Source organism: Vigna radiata, chromosome 1, assembly GCF_000741045.1.
Source record: "Vigna radiata var. radiata cultivar VC1973A chromosome 1, Vradiata_ver6, whole genome shotgun sequence".
Taxonomy (NCBI): domain Eukaryota; kingdom Viridiplantae; phylum Streptophyta; class Magnoliopsida; order Fabales; family Fabaceae; genus Vigna; species Vigna radiata.
This window is the reverse complement of record NC_028351.1, coordinates 4454579-4476304: the sequence shown is the minus strand read 5'-3', so window position 1 is coordinate 4476304 and position 21726 is coordinate 4454579. Positions and strand designations below refer to the sequence as shown.

Sequence of the window (21726 nt, the reverse complement as noted above, 5' to 3'; positions counted from 1 at the left end):
TTATTTAGTTATATACATCATAAAAACAAAATATTATTTAGTTATACATCATAAAATTTAAACAAAAACAAAAAAATCATTAAAAAATTAAATTTTTTATTTAATCATATTAAATTTTATTGGAAAAAGTACAATAATCATTAAATACTGCAAATGCTGACAAAAACCTGCAATGCATAGAAAATGAGAAGAGAGAGAAAAAGAATTTAACACCGTTTGTCATTATTTAATGGAATGGACTATTTTGACTCAAAAATTTAAAAGTAAGGACCAATTTCAAACACTTTTCTAAAGAGAGACTAAATTGAGATTTGTCAACCAAACTAGAGACAAAGATGGGTATTAAACCTATTTTTTATTAGTATGATGGTACACATAGTAGTATGGGGTGGAATAAGAAAAGGTGGTGAATGAATAAGATTACTTTTGGGCCACTTGCCATTGGGCCACTGAAGACTCTCTCACATTGATTTTGATTGTTTCTTATGTGAGCTTCCATCTTCAAACCGGGCCGCAATTGAAAGTTTAGGCTTGTGAATCCGTGCCCTAGCTTCTTCTTCCTCTTCCCTGCCATTGCAGGGCACAGACCTCGGGCTGCAACCTTCGCCACAAACTCAATTATCGAGTGATCGGAATCACTATCATGGGGAAGAAGAAGAAGAGGGTTTCCTCCAAGGTGTGGTGTTACTACTGCGATCGCGAATTCGACGACGAGAAGATCCTGGTGCAGCATCAGAAAGCGAAGCACTTTAAGTGTCACGTCTGCCACAAGAAGCTCTCAACCGCCAGCGGCATGGCCATCCACGTTCTCCAGGTCCACAAGGAATCCGTCACCAAGTATATCCCTATTTCCCTCTTTTTTCTTTCCCGCTTTGCATTTTTTTTTAATAACAACGTAAGTGAAACTTTAAGGAAGAAAGAGAGTTAATGTAATTTGTGTCCCTAACAGTCGCCTTGTTGTTACATCCTATGCGTTGCTAGAAATGCAGTAGGTGTTATGATTGTGATTATGTTTAAGGAATGTGAGGGATTAATTGGCTGTATGGTGGTTTGATTTCGGCTGAATTCTAATGATCTATCCCTGAATAGATTTTTTGGTGGTAAGATAGGGGGGTACTTTAGCCAAGAGGATTTGCTTCTTAAAGTGTGGGTGATGGTAAATTTTATGCGCTTTCAGAAAATACTGCTGTTCTGCTCGTTGTTATTTGTTGTTTTGATTTTCCTTTTTTATTCTTTCTCAGGGTGCCCAATGCAAAACCTGGCAGAGAGAGTACAGATATTGAAATATATGGAATGCAAGGGATTCCACCAGATATTCTGGCTGCACATTATGGTGAAGAAGGTAATATCGTCTGATGGCTTCTGTCATCAGCGAATAGCTGTTTTTGGTTTTTGTATTTTTCACTCATACCTGGCTTACGATATGACTTATTAGCTACCAGTTCTGCCAAATCCTTTTGTGTTTGCCGGAGAAGTGGGTGTTATTTTTCCACTAATCCTTTTGGATTAGAGCTGTCAAAAACCCTCAGCCGTGGATCGAGCTGGGTTTGGTTGGAAAAAATAAATACTATTTTTTATGGTTGACCCGGAAGTCACCAGCAACAACCTTCTGTTATTTTTCAATCACCTTTTTATTTACTACTTCTAATTACGTAGATTGTCATTTTGATATTTTTGAAGACTAGAATGATATTCAATAATGTTTGAATGGTTTGGAAGCTTAATTTGTTTGTTTGCCCAATTATATAGGTTGACACTTTTATTTTCCCTTACTATCTTTATAATGATGCCGATGCTGGCTAAAATAGGTGAACACTTTAAATCTACTATTAGAAATAGATTAGTCGAGTCAATCCATTTGATTGTATTGCAATAACTATAACTATATAAAATAACTTGAGACAACATAATATGAGTCGACTTACCAACCTAAGGTGGATTGAGCTGTGTTATGAAAGTTTTAGCTCACCAAAAAATGAACCTAATTTAGTTGTGAGAACATATGTTTAAGTAAGTCGACTCATGGTGAATTAAGTCAGGTTACAAAATTTCTGGCTCACTAGATACGTTGACTCACTTTTAGCCCAAAATGTAATGAGTCAAAATTTGTGAGCCAGGTTCACTCACTTTGATACCCCTATTTTTTATAAAAGCGTGTTTTGCTTAATTTGTTGTAAGATCATGCCAGATATATATTGTGACTGCTGTATCTATCTCTTGTTTCTTGATTGTGTTTTGCTGTCATGGGAGTATTTCTCCTAGACTCAGGCCACAACATTCTATGAATATTGTTAGTGTTAGCAGGAAGAAACAAAAAATGTTTAATCTCCTTTCTCACAATTGTTTGTATTTTGGTTTTAATGCAGAGGATGATGTTCCATCAAAGGCAGCCAAGGTTGATATTCCACCAACTCAGCTTGTAGGTGGAATGAGGCCACCTCCTCTGGGTACAGGATATCCTCCACGATCAGCCATGCCTGCAATTCCACCAGTGTATGTTACTACTTTATGTCAATGTCTCTATTTGTATTCATCCTCTTTGACGCAAGGAGGAAGTTGTAAATCTTACATATTTTACTTATTTAAAATTATCAGAGGCACAAAAATTGCTCACACGCTTAATTCCTGTGATATAGTTATAATCCAGCTGTACCCCTGCCACCAAATGCTTGGGTGGTTCCGCCTCGACCACAGCCATGGTTTTCACAACCTCCAGCTGTTTCAGTTCCTCCTCCTGCCCCATACACACAGCAGCCATTATTTCCTGTGCAGAATGTCAGGCCTCCACTGCCAGCAACTGCTCCAGCAGCACTGCAAACTCAGATTGCTCCTCCTGGATTGCTTACATCTGCACCGGTCCCAGTTTCACAACCTTTGTTCCCTGTTGTTGGAAACAACCATACAACGACTCAAGGTTCAACATATTCTGCTCCACCTCTGCCCTCAAGTGTTCCATCAGTTACTCCAGTGATGTCTACAAATGTCCCTGTTGATACACATTTGAGTACCCACTCTTCTGTAACAAGTAGTTACCAGCCTATAGGAGTTCCAGGTAACCTTTGTATTTTCTCTCCTTTGAACAATTATGACCGATACCTTGATTCAGAACTGCAGGGGGGTTTTATGACAATTTTTTTTATTGAGATTTAGTTTTTCTCTCTAGAGATTAATCAATCCTATGTGATTCTAGTGATTTCATTTCCTTCTCACTATTTGTTTCTTATATAGGTGCAGCAGCAAGTAATTCACACTCTTATGCTTCTGGTCCAAATACTGGTGGTCCTTCAATTGGGCCTCCCCCAGTAATTGCAAACAAAGCTCCTGCTTCTCAACCTGCCACCAACGAAGTCTACTTAGTTTGGGATGACGAGGCAATGTCCATGGTAAGCTATGTTCTTGATAAAATCTTTGTGTTTCGTTTTAATATTTTCTTGGTTGGTAATGATGTGACGTTTGGTTACTGTAGGAGGAAAGAAGAATGTCTTTGCCAAAATATCAGGTGCATGATGAAAGTAGCCAGGTAAGTCATACTACCTCTGTAATAGACGGAGTTGCTTTCACATCTAACCAGATGAGTAGGCTTTATGCTTCCTGTTTTCAGATTCAGTTGTTTAGACATTGTTTCCTATTTAAAAAGGTACATTCTGAATAAATTTATAATCCTTTTTAAAAGTAAAATAAATGGAAAAGTAAATAGGATCGTTTTGACAGTCCTCGCTTGTTTCCAAACTGAATGGGTAGTGCATGCTGTTTTATTTTGAATGGCTGCAATACAAGCTATGCTCCAATTCTTGTGGGCATCTAAATATTCAAGTAGGTGCTGTATTATTTTCTTTTCGTAATTAATTATAATTACCACCAAATAATTTGTGAAGCTTGCTGCAAACACTCAACTTCGTGATCTTTCATCCCAGCATATGTACACCATAAAAGAGTATGTATATATGATTTTATTGGGTTTAGTTTTACCAATGCTATTCTTTCTCCTCCCTGCTTGATTCCAAAGTTTGGGGTTTTGGGTGGAAAATGGTCTTACCCATCAGATTTTTGCCCATTCGTAGCATCATTACAATTTATTTTATGGAACAAGTGAATTCAGACTTGGCACAGGTCAGCTTCTTTCGCAGAGTTTGGATCTCTTGCATAAGACCATGCTGTAGAATATTCAGTTTATTGTTGTATTTGGGGTCTATGATTACATGCTGATCATTATTATCATTTTTTTTCAGATGAGCTCAATTGACGCAGCTATAGACAAGAGGATACTAGAAAGCAGGCTGGCTGGTCGAATGGCATTTTAGGTCAATCCTGATACATAAATTCTTGTCAATTTTCTTCAGTGATATGGGCTCAAAACGGCATTTTAATAAGCTCGAAAGCGTGTGTTCAAGATTCCTTTCCTTAAGATCCAACAAGTAATACTGTTATCGGTGCGATTCTTTTGCCAAAAAGGGGAATGGGCCCTGCTGTCACAGTGGAATCAAAGGAAAAGATTGAAATTGGTCTCATTTCTAACTTCTTAGGAAGTTGCAAAACTTTTGTTTGTTTCTTATTTCACACCTTTTTCTCCCTTTGATATTTGTAGTCAACCTGTAGGACATGATACTTAAAAGAGTACTGCATATTTGTGTAATCTAGATTAAATGTGCTGGGTGGAAATTTGACGGTAATTATTGGTTATTATATTGGTTATATGCTTCAAATTTAGCTTTTCTCTCTATTATTGTGTTTAAAAGAAACAATCTCTAAGGAGAGAAAAACCCATAACGTACCATTCATAGCAAGACAACAAGACGCATACTTTAGTGGAGAGAAAAAAAAGAGAGTAGATTTCCAAGTATTCGACATCCATCAGTGCTGAAATGATCTCAAAACAATGTAGATCGTGTTCCTGGTGCTTTTGTTGAAAATAGTTTTGATAACCGCCGAAGGATCTAAAAGTAATTCTATTGAAGTTAATGTCACTGATTTAAAACAAAGAGGTCTTACAAAAACTGTCCATCTAAACTAAATAAAAGTTAAATAACCATGACCTCTGGTCTCAACTTCTCTGGTTAAGAGTAGATGGAATTGATTTCAAAAATGGACAAAATAAATAAAAGCATCAGAAATCCGCCTTAAAATAAAATAAAAAGTCAAAATTGAGAATTTTGGATGGTACTGAAGCATGAGTTCCCGAGTCACGATTTTCCGTTCCCGTTGCTGCAGGTCAATGCACGCCATAAGGAGACTCGTGTCCTGTTTGTATGCTTTTTTATGTGCATCAACACTTCTGGTCGAACACTGGAATGATTCAAACTTTACTATAATACCCTTTGCCGTGTGTAATGTTTGAATTCTGAAGATGCTGTCATTAACAAGATGCATAAAAGAAATACTACTATTAGCTTGTAACTGGATGTATATCGCAAGTCTAATATAAGGAAAAAGACTACTGATTATGACCATTGATATACATTTAAACCATCTTACACATCATTGGAGAAAAAATATGCAAAAGGGAATGTCGGCTTTTTTGTCTGTTACAGATTTCTTTGACGAAAGTTTTCAGGGTTTCACAACAATCAAAAGAAAGATTTCAGATTGTAGGGAGTTTTTGTAGTGAGGCAAACAGACTAACCAATGGGAAAACATCGTTTACTTTCAATTAATGTACTACAATATGATACAAAGTAGAAGATATATTTGTGCATATTAGAAAGCTGATCCATTTTTGGCGTAAAATGAAGGATACGACTTTATATAGATATTTAGAACAAATACAGCTGTGTAAAGCTGATTGAGTGTGTAAAATAAAAATCCAAAAAAAAAAAGGTGAGGGTGTTAGATATGCTTACACTTGATGGTGATAATAAGGATAGAAGTAGTCACGACACAATCTATTGCTTTCATGCACAGTTGTCTATCCTCGTGTAAAAACGACACACCGAAGTCACAGTTATCAACTTAATGCCACTTTCCTTTGGCTTTTAGTACCTTTTCTTTCAGTTGAAGGTAGCTTCTGTGAACCTATGAATCTATTATATGCCTTAACTTTGGAATTTGCCCTTCACTCCATCACATCCAAATATAATACTTTATATTACGACCACAACGGGAAAAGTCTTACATGTTCACAACTTCAACTAGTTTCTCTTTTAGTAGTATCTACACATTACTCCTAAATCCTAACCATCACTTTCATCCTTATTGTTAAACCGTAGGCTGATTATTGAATTAGGCATGTACATGCAGCGAGTGATATATCACCAATACCTAGCTACATGTTCGTTACACATACACTATATCTCACTAATGTAGATTAGCTACATAGAGATATATAGAGTCCTTGCTAAGCTTTTCCTGCTCATTAAACTTCTACCAGACTGTACAAGTAAGATCCCTTTTACAGTACCAATGGCTCTGAGTTTTATACTTGAGTTTAGTATGATTCATTACACTTGTATTTTCTTTTTCATTTCATATGGGCAAGTAAATCTCCGATTAATTAGATAAAAAAGCTCAAACTTTCTGTGTAGAAACCATAAAGGGTCGTGATTTTGACGTTAATATATACATTAGTTTTTGTCGGAAGAGAAATTCAAATTCTTAGCTCACGTGATGAATGGTTACCTAAAATATAAGTGTTTGTAAAAGTACAAAAAAATGCTCCCATGATATGGCAATGGCATCCAATCTCCTCCATACTGTTACCCTTTTGATTGAAGTTGTTTTGGGTTGGTTTGAAAGCAGTGTTGAAACCAAAAGGTGAAGTCTTGGGATTTGAAATTGGTTGGCTTGGGTTTTTGGCTACAGTGCTTAATATATGATGCCCTTGCCTTCTTCTAATGGTTGTCATTTGTCTCTATTGGGACAGACATGTTTTTCTGCTTTTTGTGAGAGAACATAATAAATAGAAACAAAAAAAAAATGTTCAAAAAATAAAATAAAAATGGATTCGTGAAAATATCTGTACACACACTTCACCACCAACAATCTTAACTATCCTTCTTTTATGGTGCGTTTGTTTCGTACCAAATTCTCAGTACAAAAGAAAAGAGAAAATACAAAGGTAGAAGCAAGATTTGCTTGACTCAAAATAGCAGAAAAAATAAAATAAAAACTAGAAGTCATACTCTTTTATCTTTAACAAGAACTTTATCTTCAATTAAAATGGTATTAATTAGACGAACAATGAAATACAAAACCATGCAGTGTTTTTGTAATTGCTTTATGTTTTTCATGGGACATGGTTGTTGATTTAAGGATTGCTGTAGGAATATTAAATGCAAAAATGTTGTGTACTTCCCTCCCTGCAGAGACTCCATTGTTACTGAGATTAAGAGTTTTTGTTTCATATTGAGTGATATACATATCTCACATGAATCAAGAGAAGTGAATGAGAATTTCAGAAATAAATGAACAGTGTAAGTATTTATAGTGAGCAGAGTGAATTTGGTAATGGAATTTATTTGAGAGAGCCATCACTCACACTCTCATTAAATATACCTCACATTTTCACCATACATATATATATATTCTTTTATTTTTAGTTTAGTTATATAGTAGAATTTTGATACGAAGAAGAAGGTCATAAATAGGTTCACATGCACTGAGGCTATCTCTCTCATGAAGACAGAGACGTGGTTGGTGGTTTCGTGATCCACCGCACTCTCAATAAATAGCAGTAGTTGAATCTCTTCACTCCATTCATTACCCCTTATTTATTATTGTTATCTTTAATCTCTCACTCGTTTCTCATATCATGGACCACCACATTCTTCTTCTTCTTCTTCTTCAACCTTAGCTCAATCTCTCACTCTTTTCTTTCTCTTACAAACTCTAATGGCTTCCACCTCCAAATCACCTCATTTCACTCCCGTCTGTGCCTTCTTCTCTCTTCTTCCTCCTTCTTCCTTCTTCTTCTCATTTTCTAAATTCCTTTTTCTTCTTGCAGATACAAGAGGACCGTGAATTCGACGAACTCGCCGGAGAAGAAACAACAAGGCACACCAGAAGCACACCATCTCACCACCACCATCCTCCCACGCCCATTATCAACACTAAATCCAACACCCACAAGAAAAAGAGATCCGAATCCGAGGAAGATTCCTCCGTGTCTTGCAACAAGTGCAGGCCACACTCCAGAGACAAAATCTTCATACTTCCCTTCGATCACGCCGCCAACAACAATGCCTCCCACACGAAACAATCCTCCTCTCTCCTCGCCAGCCCAAATGGCATTTTCAGGTCCCTCGTCTCCAAACTCACCCGCAAGAGCCCCATGTCGTCGTCGCACCACAACCCTCTTCCGGCTTCCAGAGAGGAACAGTGGAAAATGGCGGTGGCCGAACTCTCTCACAAGCTCCTCCACGCCACCAGGAAACGGGACGAGGCCCTTCTCGAAGCTTCCAGACTCATGCATTCCATGGGGGAGCTCGAGAAGAAGCTCAACAAGCTCGAACTCTATTGCCACAGCTTGAAATCCGGTCTCGAACAATGCGCCAACGCCAACGCCAACGCCGTCTCTTCTCCCACGCCCTTCAAACAGAGTCAAACCCTTCACCAGGACGCGGTGATTCAACACTTCTTGGTGGCGATTTCCGAAGCGAGATCGTCCGTTAAGCTTCTCTCTCGTTCATTGACCATGCAACTGAGGCACATGGGAAGCAAGGTGTACGAGAAAGTCTCGTTTTTGCTCCAACCTTACGACGTGAAAATCTCCTTCTCAAAGAACCCCAGAAGCCTGCTTTTCTACCTGGAGGCCCTCCTCAACAGAACGTTCTTCGAGGACTTCGAAACCATAGGGTTCCAGAAGAACGCCTGCAACGCGGTGCTGAACCCGGTGGAACGGTGCGAGGAGAGTTTCCGGTGCTTCAACATGCTTCAGGGGTTGACGTGGGAGGAGGTTCTGAGCAAGGGAACGAGGCACTTCAGCGAAGAGTTCAGCAGGTTCTGTGATAGGAAAATGAGCGAGATTGTTGCGATGTTGGGTTGGAACCGTGCCTGGCCCGAACCCCTGTTGCAGGCCTTCTTTGGGGCCTCGAAGAGCGTGTGGATGGTGCACTTGCTGGCAAACTCGGTGCACCCTAGTCTGCCAATCTTCAGAGTGGACAAAGGGGTTACCTTTGATTCCGTTTACATGGAAGATATGGGTGGGGACAAGGCTTCAAAGTTGGTCCCTAGTGTGGTCAGAATAATGGTTACGCCAGGGTTTTATGTCTATGGCAGTGCAGTGAAATGTAAGGTCCTCTGCAGGTACTTGAGTAGTAGTAGTATTAGTAACAACACCAACAACGACACCAACCACATCTTCCACGGTAATAATAGTAACAAGGAGGAAGACAAAGGTTTAACACAAACCTCTTGACTTTTAGACACAAACAAACAATCAATCAATGCTTTGTTCTCTTTTGTAACTTTGGTGCTGGAATTTCGATCCATCAGTTTTCTTTCTTTTTTTTTTCTGCTACCCTATACTGTTAAAGATTATGTATATTATATTATTATTAGTACTATCATTCAATTGGGGTTAGCCAGTGTCTGCTGCTGCTGATGATGGTTTGTGGTGGGTTGGAATGGTGGAATGAATATGCAGATTTTTGGGTCAAAATGAACAACTTTGGCATTTTCTGGTTTTCCTTTGTTTTATCCTCTGTCTAGTCCATTCGGACTTTTTTATCATTTTGTTTTTGTTTCTAACATATCTGTCTGAAAATTTAACCTTTTGAGAACTTTATACTTTGATGGGATTGGGATAGATAAGTGTTTTGATTTTCACGTTCCAATGGGTCCTTACCATGTGGATTCTGCTCACAGATAATTATCAACTTCTTCGAAAGAAGGGATCAGTTTTCACAATCATGGAATCGATTCAATCACGTGTGGCTGTGTTGCTGTGACAGTCAAATCCACAACAACATAAGTTCTTTCGTATATAAAACACGATTAAACTAGAAGAACACGATGCTCATATTATATCTCTTGTGAACAAATTTTAAACCGAATACTGTGCTCACGGGCACAACGTCATCGGGAATCGTACAAAAGTATAAATGTCCAAAATAGCGAAGGTGATGCTTGCAAAAACTATATCCATATCAACGCTAATGTTTCTTATTGCCTGCTTTTCAAATGATTTGAATGACTCTCTACAAGATGATGATTACTTGAAAAAAAGTTAACGTGATGGTATTCACCTGTTTTATTGGTGTTGGTCGGAATTTTTGAAATCGTATTTATAGGCATGTTAATTGCTTTTAATGTGCATTTTGTTGTTATTTCAACCGTGTCTTTTAATTTTGACTTTTCCAATCATATCAATGAAAAACATCAATGCCAACAATACCGCTGTTCAATTATTGAAGCCATCCTTTACAAAGAATGACATTTCAACAACAAATCAAATTAATTCCTCGCAGAAATTATTGTGAATCATACCTAATACGAAAGCAAATTTCCTCCAATGGAATTTCGCATGCATGGGTGTTCTCTTAGCAAACGATGTCGGGCCCAATTTACCGAAACGAGCCCATCATTATTTCTCGTAACTAATCGGACTATTGGACTTTGTTTGTGGTTGAAACTTACTCTGCACTCGTAATGGGCCATACAACTGGGCTACATAACTGGGCTTACTGCAGAAATTAAAAAGTTCAAACACTTTTTTTTTTTTGGATAATCCTTTTGAGTACGATTCACTTTTCACCTATGAAACTTCGTTTTCATCAATCATCTAATTCTTTTCTGAGTCAATTTTTGTTCCACGCTTACTTCACTTTCACGCACTTATAAATATTAAAAAAATGTTAAAACTGAAGTTATGGGTTAAACCTTTACAAATACCAGCAGTTTTGACTATTTTTCCGAGAATGGACTAATTAAATATAATCAATTATTCAATTACTTTTAAATTTTAATTAATAATAAAAAATTATGACTCATTTTCCATGTAGAGCAAGGACCCACTTGTTTAGTAACTTGTAAAGACAGTTAAAGCACATAACTTTAGCTAGTGAATTATGTCTTTAATTATGAAACAAAAAGTGTTTGTTTGAGGAGTTTAAAAAGTTAAGTGCATAACTTAATTTTGCCTACAACTGCGGAACTTTTTCATTCTAGTTTTGTTTGTTTCTAACTAATCCCAAGTGATTTATTTTTGTTCTTGTTAGGGAATATAAGTAACTTTAGGTGTGAGATTAGTGCATTAAACACAACACTATTGTTAAATCATTCTTCCAAATTAAACTACTTTAAGTTTTGTCATCTTGTCAAAATAAACATTACTTTAGTACGGTGGAAACGAACTATTCGACTAAACTCGACTTGACTCATCACAGATTCGTTATTCATTAAGTCAATTTAACATGACTCACTTATCAGCAAGTCAAAAAAATTTAAATCTAACCCGACTCACTATAAGTTAGTAGATTAACCTGATTCACTTAATTATCAATTTTTTTTTAGAGGTGTTTGGATTGGAATCAACAAAAACACAGTAGATAATCTCTGCAAAATATTCTGATTCTTGACACGAAAAATTAAAATGCTTTTTATGAAGTATAGATGAAAAAGATGATGCCAAGAATGGTTTTGTTTGGCGACAAATTTGGTATGTTATGGAATCTTTCAATCTATATTGGTACCTTGTGGAATTAAGCATATAATCTCTATTGCCAACACTTTATGTAGTTTCAAGTTTCAAACCATAATTCGGATTCTCACTCTTTATCGTTTTCTTTTCAACTCACTTTCTGTCTTACATATATTATGGCAATACGCTACTAATAAATCTCAACGCTAAAGCCGCGTTTGGATCACAACTTTACACCAATTTTATCTTAATTTTCAAAACTACTAAAATTTATTTTATTTAAAATAAATGTATTAAATTAAAGACAATTGTTGTAATAATATGTTTATGTATCACAAGATCCCTATTTCGTAATCAAAATTTATTTATATGTATATATATATATATATATATATATATAATCTATATAAAAATTTTAAATTTATTTAATTTAGAAAGAACGTTGAAAAATGAAAAGTAAAATTGAGAGTGGTATCTGAACTCGTCAATTCTATAATGGGCCCACTGCCTTTTAGCTCAGAGAGTCATTTTGATACCCTACTCACAGCTTACACCTCACTATCAATATATTTATATTTTGATATTAAATATATCTTTTGCTTCTTAAATTTTAAATTTATTTTTTATTTTATTTTTCAAAATTTGGCTTTTATTTTATATATTTTTATTTTATTTTATCTTTTGCCACTCTCTAAACATTGTAAAACAATATGTAATTAGGTATTTGACTATAGGAATTCGATATCAAAGTGGGTCTCACAAACTATTTGTAATTATCACTCATATAAATGAAATCTTTGAACTAAACAAGCACTTTTAAAATATATATAATATTATTATTGTAGTAGTGAAGAAAATTTTATAACATTATTTAACTTTTGAAATTATAATCTTAATCGTAAACTCTAATTTTATATTTTATTTTTTTTTCACAAGAGTTGTTTTTGTAGTTCTTATCCATCTTTATCTTTCTTAAAATCAAAAGTGATTATACTAATATATTATAATATCACAATCATAATACTTTAAAGTTCTGAATATCAAAATAAAATATTAAGATTATAAATATTATGAAACTCAACTACTGCTAACTTGGATTTGAATAATGAATATTGATCTTTTAAGTATGAAAATCAAGATATATTCGAAAGAAATTATTAAAAACCATAAAATTTTAATATTGTTGTGATTTGTTGGATGAATTAAAAGTGGATTATATTTGTTTAAATCTATAAACATTAAATGTATTAAAAGAAGAATAAAGTGAGTGGCATGGGTATGATATGAGCAGTCAACATAATCTAAATGTCATTTTACAAAACCATCACCATTTAGACTTTTGCTTTCTTTTATGATAACATTTTCTAAACATCTTTATTACTTTTATGTCATAATAATTAGTCTTTTAGTGGTTTACTCAATCTATCATTCAAACTCATTATGTTTTAAGCATTAACCCTATCCAACTGGAAGATTGACCCTTTTCAAAAATTGTTGAAACTTAATTTGAGAGATTTACCCTAATTTTAGTGACTTTGGATTATTAAAAAGAGAAAAGAATTAAAAATAAAGTGATGAAAAGCAGCATAGGTAGATATTTATTGGAAAATAATATATTAAATGTAAGTATATCTTTTTGCTTTTTGGGTGGTGTGAGAAGATATGTTGGAAGGATAGTGTTAGAATGAATCTTGACTTAGGCATTAGAGAATATGACCCAATTGGAACTTGGAAGGTCACATTTTCTCTTTCATGTAATCATTATCACTCCAATAATTTCTTTCTCAACCTAATCAATTAAACCATACACTTTTTTTTTCTCATGGGTTAGGATTTACTTTCTAAAATATAAGGATTTTCTTTAATATTAATTTTATTCAAAAGAAAATAACATTTTAAGACGTTTATGTTATATTTTGGGAGACTTGCACAATATGTCACGGATAAATTCTTAGTACACGTTTCAAAAATTACGGTATAAATTTTTTTTAAGTATTTTAACAACGATAAAAATATACTTATCTATAGAAAATTTATCTAAATAAACTTTTCCAAAATAGATTTAGCATTGGTGAAGGTCTTCTCGCGGACATATGGAAATGGAATACATCATAACCATATTCGTATATATAAATTCAATGGATCGATCATTGGAATACTTTATTTTTTTCATAGTTTTAAGATAAAGAAAAACATCATTAAAATTTGCAATATTAAAACAGTTGATTTAGATTGCATTGAAGATATGATTAGGACTTAATTGGTTGAAAGTTCTAAATGAACCCTAAATATACACAACTGCCATCACGGACTTTTATGAGATTAAAAAAGAAATTAAAACATTGCCTATAATTGAAAAGAATAATGTCAACAACTTTTAAAAATAAACATTTTGCATGTCTCTCTAATTATATATACAAATTCAAAGTGATTTATCCACTTGAGTTATCATACTATGTTTTAATCTCATCATAATGATTTCATTCCACCTATAGAATATTTTGTCCCAAACCAGTGTCCTTGATATTTATATTTTATTTCTGTTAAATATTTGAGAAGAAACTAAGACTTACATTAGGGGATGTTTGGTTAGAGAATCAGGTGTGAGTTTGAGTAAGAATAAGAAAATTAGATACACATGTAAGAAAAAAAATATCAATTTATTATCTTACAAATTTTGGATTAAATAAAATAAAGTTGATATCGTATAAAAAATAAAACTTACAAACATTAAGTTTTAAAACTTTGTGTTGAAAGAGATGTCTTAACGTGATTTTGACTTTTCATTAATAAAATAAAAAATAATAAGGTATTTTAAATTTTGCAATATAAAACAAAGTTTAAGTTGATTATCAAATTATATTTAGTATTTGGTATTTTTTATATGTACAAATCTCTTATCGCACTAATATAATTTTGAACAATTAACCAAACTATTTAGTCAATTAAATTAATTTCACGAAACAAATCTTAATATCATTCAATTTAAGTAAAAAAATTCAAGTTCGCTTTTTTTATCATAATTTCCTGAATTAGTAATATAATATTTAAATCTTTGTTGTTAAAGAACTAAAAACTCCAAGAAAAAACAGTTAAAAAAGACAACAACGACAAAAAAATAAAATAAAACTCTGAAGTTTTTACGAATGACTTTTTTTAAGTGTGTTTTTGTATTTTTAATCCAATTAAATAATAAATGAATATAGTTATTATATTAATTATTTTTTTGAACGTAATAAACATGATAATATTTAAATTGTTTATACACGTTATTGATACGTTTTTATTTCAATATCACTGACTATATCTATTATTTTTTAAGTTTAAAAACACGTTTTTATTTCAATATTAATGACTGTATTTAATAATTTTTTTAATTTAAAAACAAAAATATATCAAAGTTTTGAAATAGATAAATTTCAATCTCATATTAAAGTTGAAATACTAAAAACATTCTTAACTTATTTTAAACATTGAGTCATGAACATTAAGCTCTTGTTGTACTTTACTATTACTTTATTTATATAGCAATAAAATAATTTAATATATAATTATTTTATTTTATTTCATTAATATATTAAAAATCTAAAAGTTAAAATATTGATATAATTAATATTTAAAATATATATATAAGAAAAATTGGACTCAGATGGAAGAAGGACAACATTGTTTTATTTAAAAAATTGAGAAAATTGAATTAAAAAATAAATATAAAAAACTAAATTAAAATAAATGACACTTAGTATTAATACTTACATATGGTGCTAAATGTGACACGTGGCACATATTGGATTTGACATGTGGATATTTAAAACCAAAAAAAAAAACAAACAAACACATTACATTTTTGTAATATCAATAATTGGTAGATTACTAACAAGGATATAATTGAATTAGTTTCTAAAAAATTGAAACATAAAATAAGAATCTACTTCAAATCTATTAACCAAAATTGGGATAAAAAGACTCACCAAGTCTTTCTATATAACAGATTAATTAATTTAATTCTCTAAATGATTTTCATCTTTCCTTCGAATGAATGTTAGACAATAGTTAAAAATTCATCAATAAAGCAAATTGAATTTGACTCTTTGGATGATTTCATCTTTCTTTTCTTATAAATGTCAAATAATACTTTAAAATTCATCTTCAACAAAGCAAAGAAAATATAAACAGTTCAATCTTACTATATCAATCATAATTTTCACAATCAAATTACAGTTTAATACAATTATTTAAACTTAATCCAATTCTCCTCATATTGGCAAACACTCATACACAAGCTAAACTTTTACAAGTTTTACAAACTCTGACTTCCATAAATTGTTTTACCTGTTGGGATAAACTTAAATTTAGAGATTTATTATTTTGTTAGTTTTGAGTCTAGTAATATTGGGTTTGATTTTGATTGAAATAAAATAGGATGGGTAGCTATGATTTTGGTTTATCTAGGTAGAATATTATTTTGTGATAAAATAAGGAGATTTTATTTTTAGGTAAGTTGATATTTTATTGTCAGTTTTTATTATTTGTAATTGGTCCAATGTCCTATTTGCACATTGCCAAAGTTTAATGAAAATAACCCATCATGAATTGAAAGTATTATTTGTGTGGGTTAAACCCACAATGCATCGAAGAGTGAAATCATTTGTGTGGGTGTGAAAGGGAGATTTTCCTAACATTACCTATATACAGTAAGTTTTGATCCACAATCAAAATATATCATAACAATCTGAATCGAACAAAAATTCTTTTATGTCATAAGCTATTGACACCAAAAGTCATATAAAATATTATGACATACGATATTCAAATAGGTTAGTAATAAAAGTCAAATATATAAAAAATATAGAAAAATGATAATTATTCTTATAAATTAAAATCTGATTAATACAAAAATTGTATTTTTAGTTTGACTATAATATAATATTTTAAAACTACTATTATTGGTCTTAACTTTTTTCTAGTTCATTATACAATAAAAATTATCATGATTAAGAAAAACGATATAAAAATTAAAAATAAGGCATACATGGAAAATACAATCATCCTCCAAGAAAATTATAAAGATATAGAAAATATGTGTTATTAATATAAAAGTGATATCTTAAACACAGTAAATTTCGTGGAATGAAAGATGATCCAACACGAAGGCAATGTGTGATAAGATGTGAGTGATTATTGATGTATATAGATTTGAATTAGAAGAGAAGAAAAAAGAAGGTGAACGAAAGAGCGAAGGACAGGAGAGTGATGGGACCACAGAAAAGAGAGGGAGAAGGAAGGCATTTGGAGGGCATCACGCATGCAAAAATGTAAGGGCAGTGCCCTTTTTACGGAGGGAACCTAATCTAGCTACCTACAAAAGAACTCCTAAAACTCATCAATAATAATAATAATAATAATAATAATAATAATAATAATAATAATAATAATAATAATAAGGTGATAGACACAGAGACACCTGTCCCACACAACATCATCATCTTCATTTATTAACTCACAAAACATAGACTTTTGTTTGGGAAAGTGCTCCTAAGTTTGCCTATTTTAATAGCACACCACATGGCCGACAACCCCACATTTCACACACTTTCACTGCCACCAAAACTATATAGCCCATTTTTACTACAGGACAACCATCCAAACCAAACAAATTATCGTACCTTTCCACTCTTTCCTTCTCTTCTATCTTCCTTTTCAGATACCTTCTGCTTTCTTTCACATTACTAAACTTTATAAATAACTAAAACACATTACAAATATATATCAATGAATTCAGAAATATAACATCAATCTAATTATATATAAAGGAATTAGATAATAAATTAATAGATCTTTAATTTTATATAATGTTTTATGTTTTATTATATAGAGTTGAGAAATACTTTTTGCAATTTTATCTAATATTTTTTCTTTTTGGATTCTGTCAGTTCAATTCAGGTGTAGATTATTGATTGATTATTACAATTAAATCTTAAATTCAATAAATATAATTATTTATCTTTTTATTTTATTTTTGTATTTATAAGTTTCGTAATGGATGTTTGACCAAAACTGATCCAATTATAATCTAATATCGTTTAAAGACGTTTTTATATGCCTAATTTACCGCAATGAGAAAAATGCATTAAACAGTCTCAAAAATAAGTATTTCAATCATTCAATATATACATTTATATGTTTTCTTAATGTTATTTTCTTATACAACTAACTGATCAGTGAACATTGATCGAATAGTTCATCTAATTCATTATACTTTTTCATTTCTATTCAATATAAATTTTAAACCGTGCTTGAAATTTTAACATGAACGTCAAAACTATTCATTCATTGTATTAGAAAAACACATGCTTGATGCTTAAATCAATATACTTCTAATAATTTAGTTTTTAAGGATGAAAAAGAATGGTCCCCATGCAATGCAATCTTCCCTCTCAAGATATTAATTCTTTTTTGCATGTACCAAACTATTTATTTCAAATCTAATTGCATTCATGTAATTATATAAACTCCTCAAATTAAAAGGGGTTTGGGTTTTGTTGGACAGACACTTTTGTTGCAATTTCAACATCTTCTTCTCTTACGTACTTGTCCTTCCTCCTCCTTTTCCACTTCAGGTAAATGAACACAAAATCTTCTTCTACTCTTATACCTTTTATCTCTTCTCCTTTCTCTTTTCCTCACTTCACCTTCATGCCTTCTTTCTGTGTATACAACTTAATTAGATTTTTTTCTGTATAAACAACATAGTTTGTGAAGGTTTTGTAAGAGAGATAGTAGAAAATTTGACACTGACAAATTGTGATAAATTCATATACAATATTATAACATTAATTTTAATTTAAAATCTTAAGATAAATAATGATATTTCTTTGTATTGTTATTTATGATATCATTGCAAAGTTTTTTTCTTTTAAAAGAATATCAAAAAATTTAATATTAGTAATCTGTGAACAAATCCAGAAGAATATCACTTTTATATAAAATCTCAACCTAATAAGTTTATGTATCTTTATTTAAATTTAATCTTTTAACTTTATATAAATATATAGATTTAGCTTTTTAACAAATTTTTGTTAAATTTATTTAATGTTTCTTATGTATTTTATTATAACATTCCAGTTGTTTATGTAATTTAATATTTTTTTAAAATATTAATTAGAAAATACATTTAAAATCTCAAATAAATCGATTAAAATTAATAAATTAACACAATTTTAAAAATAATAGATTAAATTAATTTAAAATTTCAAAACTAAATTAACTTTAATTTTTATTGAAAGTTAAGGGTTTTTTCAAATATTAAAATGACCAAATTTATATGATTTTAATTTTAATTTATTTATATACAAATATTTTTTCATTTTTATATTTTTCAACCTACTTAAATTTTGAAAATTTGGATATAGTATTTATTGATTAATTACTTTTGCATGATTATGTTAAAGTTGACCCTTTTGTTTGAACCTTTTAGCACATTATTTGTTGCAGTGGATGTGAAGCAATGGTGGAGATGTGTATGCACCCAACGAAGAAAATATAAAAGACAATACTCTGTACGTCAACAAGTCAGCTTCCTTTCAATCAATCAAACATAACATCAATTATTTTTTTCTTTCTTTCTTTCTTAGACACAATTTTTTTTTTAAGGCTGAATGTCACCACTATATTTGTCCTTTTCAGAACCATACAGTCACTTACAAAAGATCACCGCTGAGTGATTATTGTTATTCCCACCAACTTCTCTGTCATCATCTTTTCTTATATCAGATTCGGATAATTTCGCATACCAAATATTATTATAGTCGTCAATAATGTTTTTCAACGGTTACAGTTTTATGGGATAGAAATAAAAAAGAAAAGAAAAAGAGTATAAGTTAAAAATTTATTAATTTATTGTCTTCAAATTTTTGGATAGTATATTATATAATGGTTTGCTTAGTTACATGCAAATTGGCTAAACTGGGGTAAGGCCAACTCATATGTCATCGGTTCAATCTTTCGAAAAATATCGTGCGATAAATTTTGGTGTCAATTTTCTAGTTTTTATAGCTCTCCCAATTCTCCATTCCCGTGGTTGGAGTCATTCGCAGAAATACATGATCTCCTTCAAATTTCAAAGGCCTCCTTCTTTTATCTACATGAGATTTCTGTTGATTTTGAGTAGTTCGCATACGATCTTGTATCAACTTCATCTTTTCCGTAGTTTGTTTAATCAAATCAGGTCCTATTAACACTGTTTTCCATCCTGGAATCAACACAAAGATATTCTACACCTCCTTCCATATAAAGCTTCGAAAGGAGTCATATCAATACTCGAATGATAACGCTTATTGTATGTAAATTCCACTAATGGTAATATCTCATTCCAATTCCCTATATGATCTAACACGCAGGTCCTCAACCGATCTTTCAATACTGAATTGTTCTCTTCAATTGTCCATCAGTTTGAGGATGATAAGTAAAACTCATTTTTGTACCCAAAACTTCCTGAAACGTTTGTCAAAACCTAGATGTAAACCTCGGATCTCGTTTGACATAACACTTGTTGATACTCCATTGATTAGTCAAAATATTAACAAGATTAATTATAAAAAATATTTAGATTAACCTTAAATCAAGTTATAGGTACATAAACTCTAATTGAACTAACTTTAATGAATAATTCATTACCACAGTTTATAAATACAAATTTGATATTTAGTTAATTAATTACTTTCACTACACATTCATTATGAAACTATTAAAAAACGGTAATTTGAGTGTTAAAATATTTTCTAAAGATAATACTTAAATAGACCGAACGTTTTAAAAATATCTAAATCGACTAAATTGTGACTTAATCTTAATCTTATACACTGAATAAAAAGTGATATTAATTTCTTATACAATCAGACTCAAATTTTATCAGTATTATATCTTTTGAATAAACTTTCTTCTTAATCAACTCATCGGTATCTTTTAGAACATGTTTTAATAATTTATTCTCAAATTATAAAATTTAAAAATGTTATAAAGCAAGGCATGTTAGCGCAGCTGTGATGAGAAGGTGCAGAGGGGTAAACGTGTAAATCAGAGAATGAGAGTGAGTGAGAGAGAGAGATGAAAGTGAAAACTGAGTATTGTAATATTATTAAGAGGTGATACAAATCAGAGTATTTAAAGAGTACAGGATGACTGACTTTAAGTCAGTTTAGTAGTTATGTTTATAACAACATACCCCCCTAAACATAACTATCTATCTAAAGCTTTTACACCTAACAGATCTCTAAGTTGATGAAACCTGGATGGTCTGAGTGCTTTAGTGAAGATGTCAGCCTTTTGAGATTCAGTTGAGCAGTGTAGCAGTTCAATTCTACCTTGACTTACTAAATCTCTTAGAAAGTGAAACTTAGTATCAATGTGTTTACTCCTGCCGTGGAACACAGGATTTTTAGACAAGCTTATCGCAGATTTATTGTCAACCATCAACTGTATGGGTTTTCTGCAGCTGAGTTTCAAATCTTCGAGGAGTGATTCTAGCCAAATGCATTGACAAGCTGTCTCAGCAGATGAGATATATTCTGCTTCACATGTTGAAAGTGCTACAACGCTTTGTTTCTTGGAACACCATGATATGGGCGCTCCGCCATATTGAACAAAATATCCAAATGTGCTTCTTCTATCCATAGAGTCTCCACTCCAGTCTGAGTCACACCAGACTTCCATTTTCCCTTTCGTGCTGTAGGAATCTCTGGGAAACAGAAGACCAAGGTTTGTTGTTCCTTTTAAGTATCTGAGAACATGTTTAGCTGCTTGCAAATGGGATGTCCTAGGATCATGCATAAATCTACTTAGTAAACCGACTCCATAGTTAATCTCGGGCCTGCTGTTGCAGATATACCTCAAAGAACCCACAATTTGCTTATAAAGGGAGGCATCCACAGGTTCCTCTTCAATTTGTTCAACCAGTTTTAAATTTGCAATGATTGGTGTTGGAACACAATTACAGTTGCTCATGTTGAAGCGTTTTAGGACCTCATTGATGTATTTTGCTTGATGTAGGAAGACTCCCTCTGTGGTAGCAATGAATTCAAGTCCAAGAAAATAGCTCAGGTTACCTAGGTCAGACATTTCATATTCTTCTTTCATTTTCCTTTTGAACGTATCTA

At 32.1% G+C, this 21726-nt stretch overlaps 2 protein-coding genes across 4 annotated transcripts; both read left to right on the top strand.

Annotated features, from left to right (window-relative positions):
* The first annotated feature begins 488 nt into the window (after positions 1-488).
* On the top strand, positions 489-4703 carry LOC106773665 (protein SUPPRESSOR OF FRI 4). Of its 3 annotated transcripts, XM_022782173.1 has the most exons (9): positions 490-837; positions 1242-1342; positions 2367-2493; positions 2637-3052; positions 3229-3383; positions 3467-3520; positions 3876-3934; positions 4062-4110; positions 4230-4703. In XM_022782173.1, the coding sequence occupies exons 1-9, from the start codon at positions 644-646 to the stop codon at positions 4299-4301; spliced, it is 1227 nt and encodes a 408-aa protein (XP_022637894.1). In that variant the 5' UTR covers positions 490-643; the 3' UTR covers positions 4302-4703. The 3 variants fall into 3 exon arrangements, with proteins under 3 accessions (XP_022637891.1, XP_022637894.1, XP_014515897.1); XM_022782170.1 differs by having other exon boundaries at positions 489-837; positions 4062-4703; XM_014660411.2 differs by lacking the exons at positions 3876-3934; positions 4062-4110 and having other exon boundaries at positions 493-837.
* Positions 4704-7587: 2884 nt separating this feature from the next.
* On the top strand, positions 7588-9618 carry LOC106760335 (IRK-interacting protein). Its single transcript, XM_014643793.2, has 2 exons — positions 7588-7860; positions 7937-9618. Exons 1-2 carry the CDS (start codon positions 7825-7827, stop codon positions 9347-9349), a joined length of 1449 nt encoding a protein of 482 aa, XP_014499279.1. The 5' UTR covers positions 7588-7824; the 3' UTR covers positions 9350-9618.
* Positions 9619-21726: the final 12108 nt, after the last annotated feature.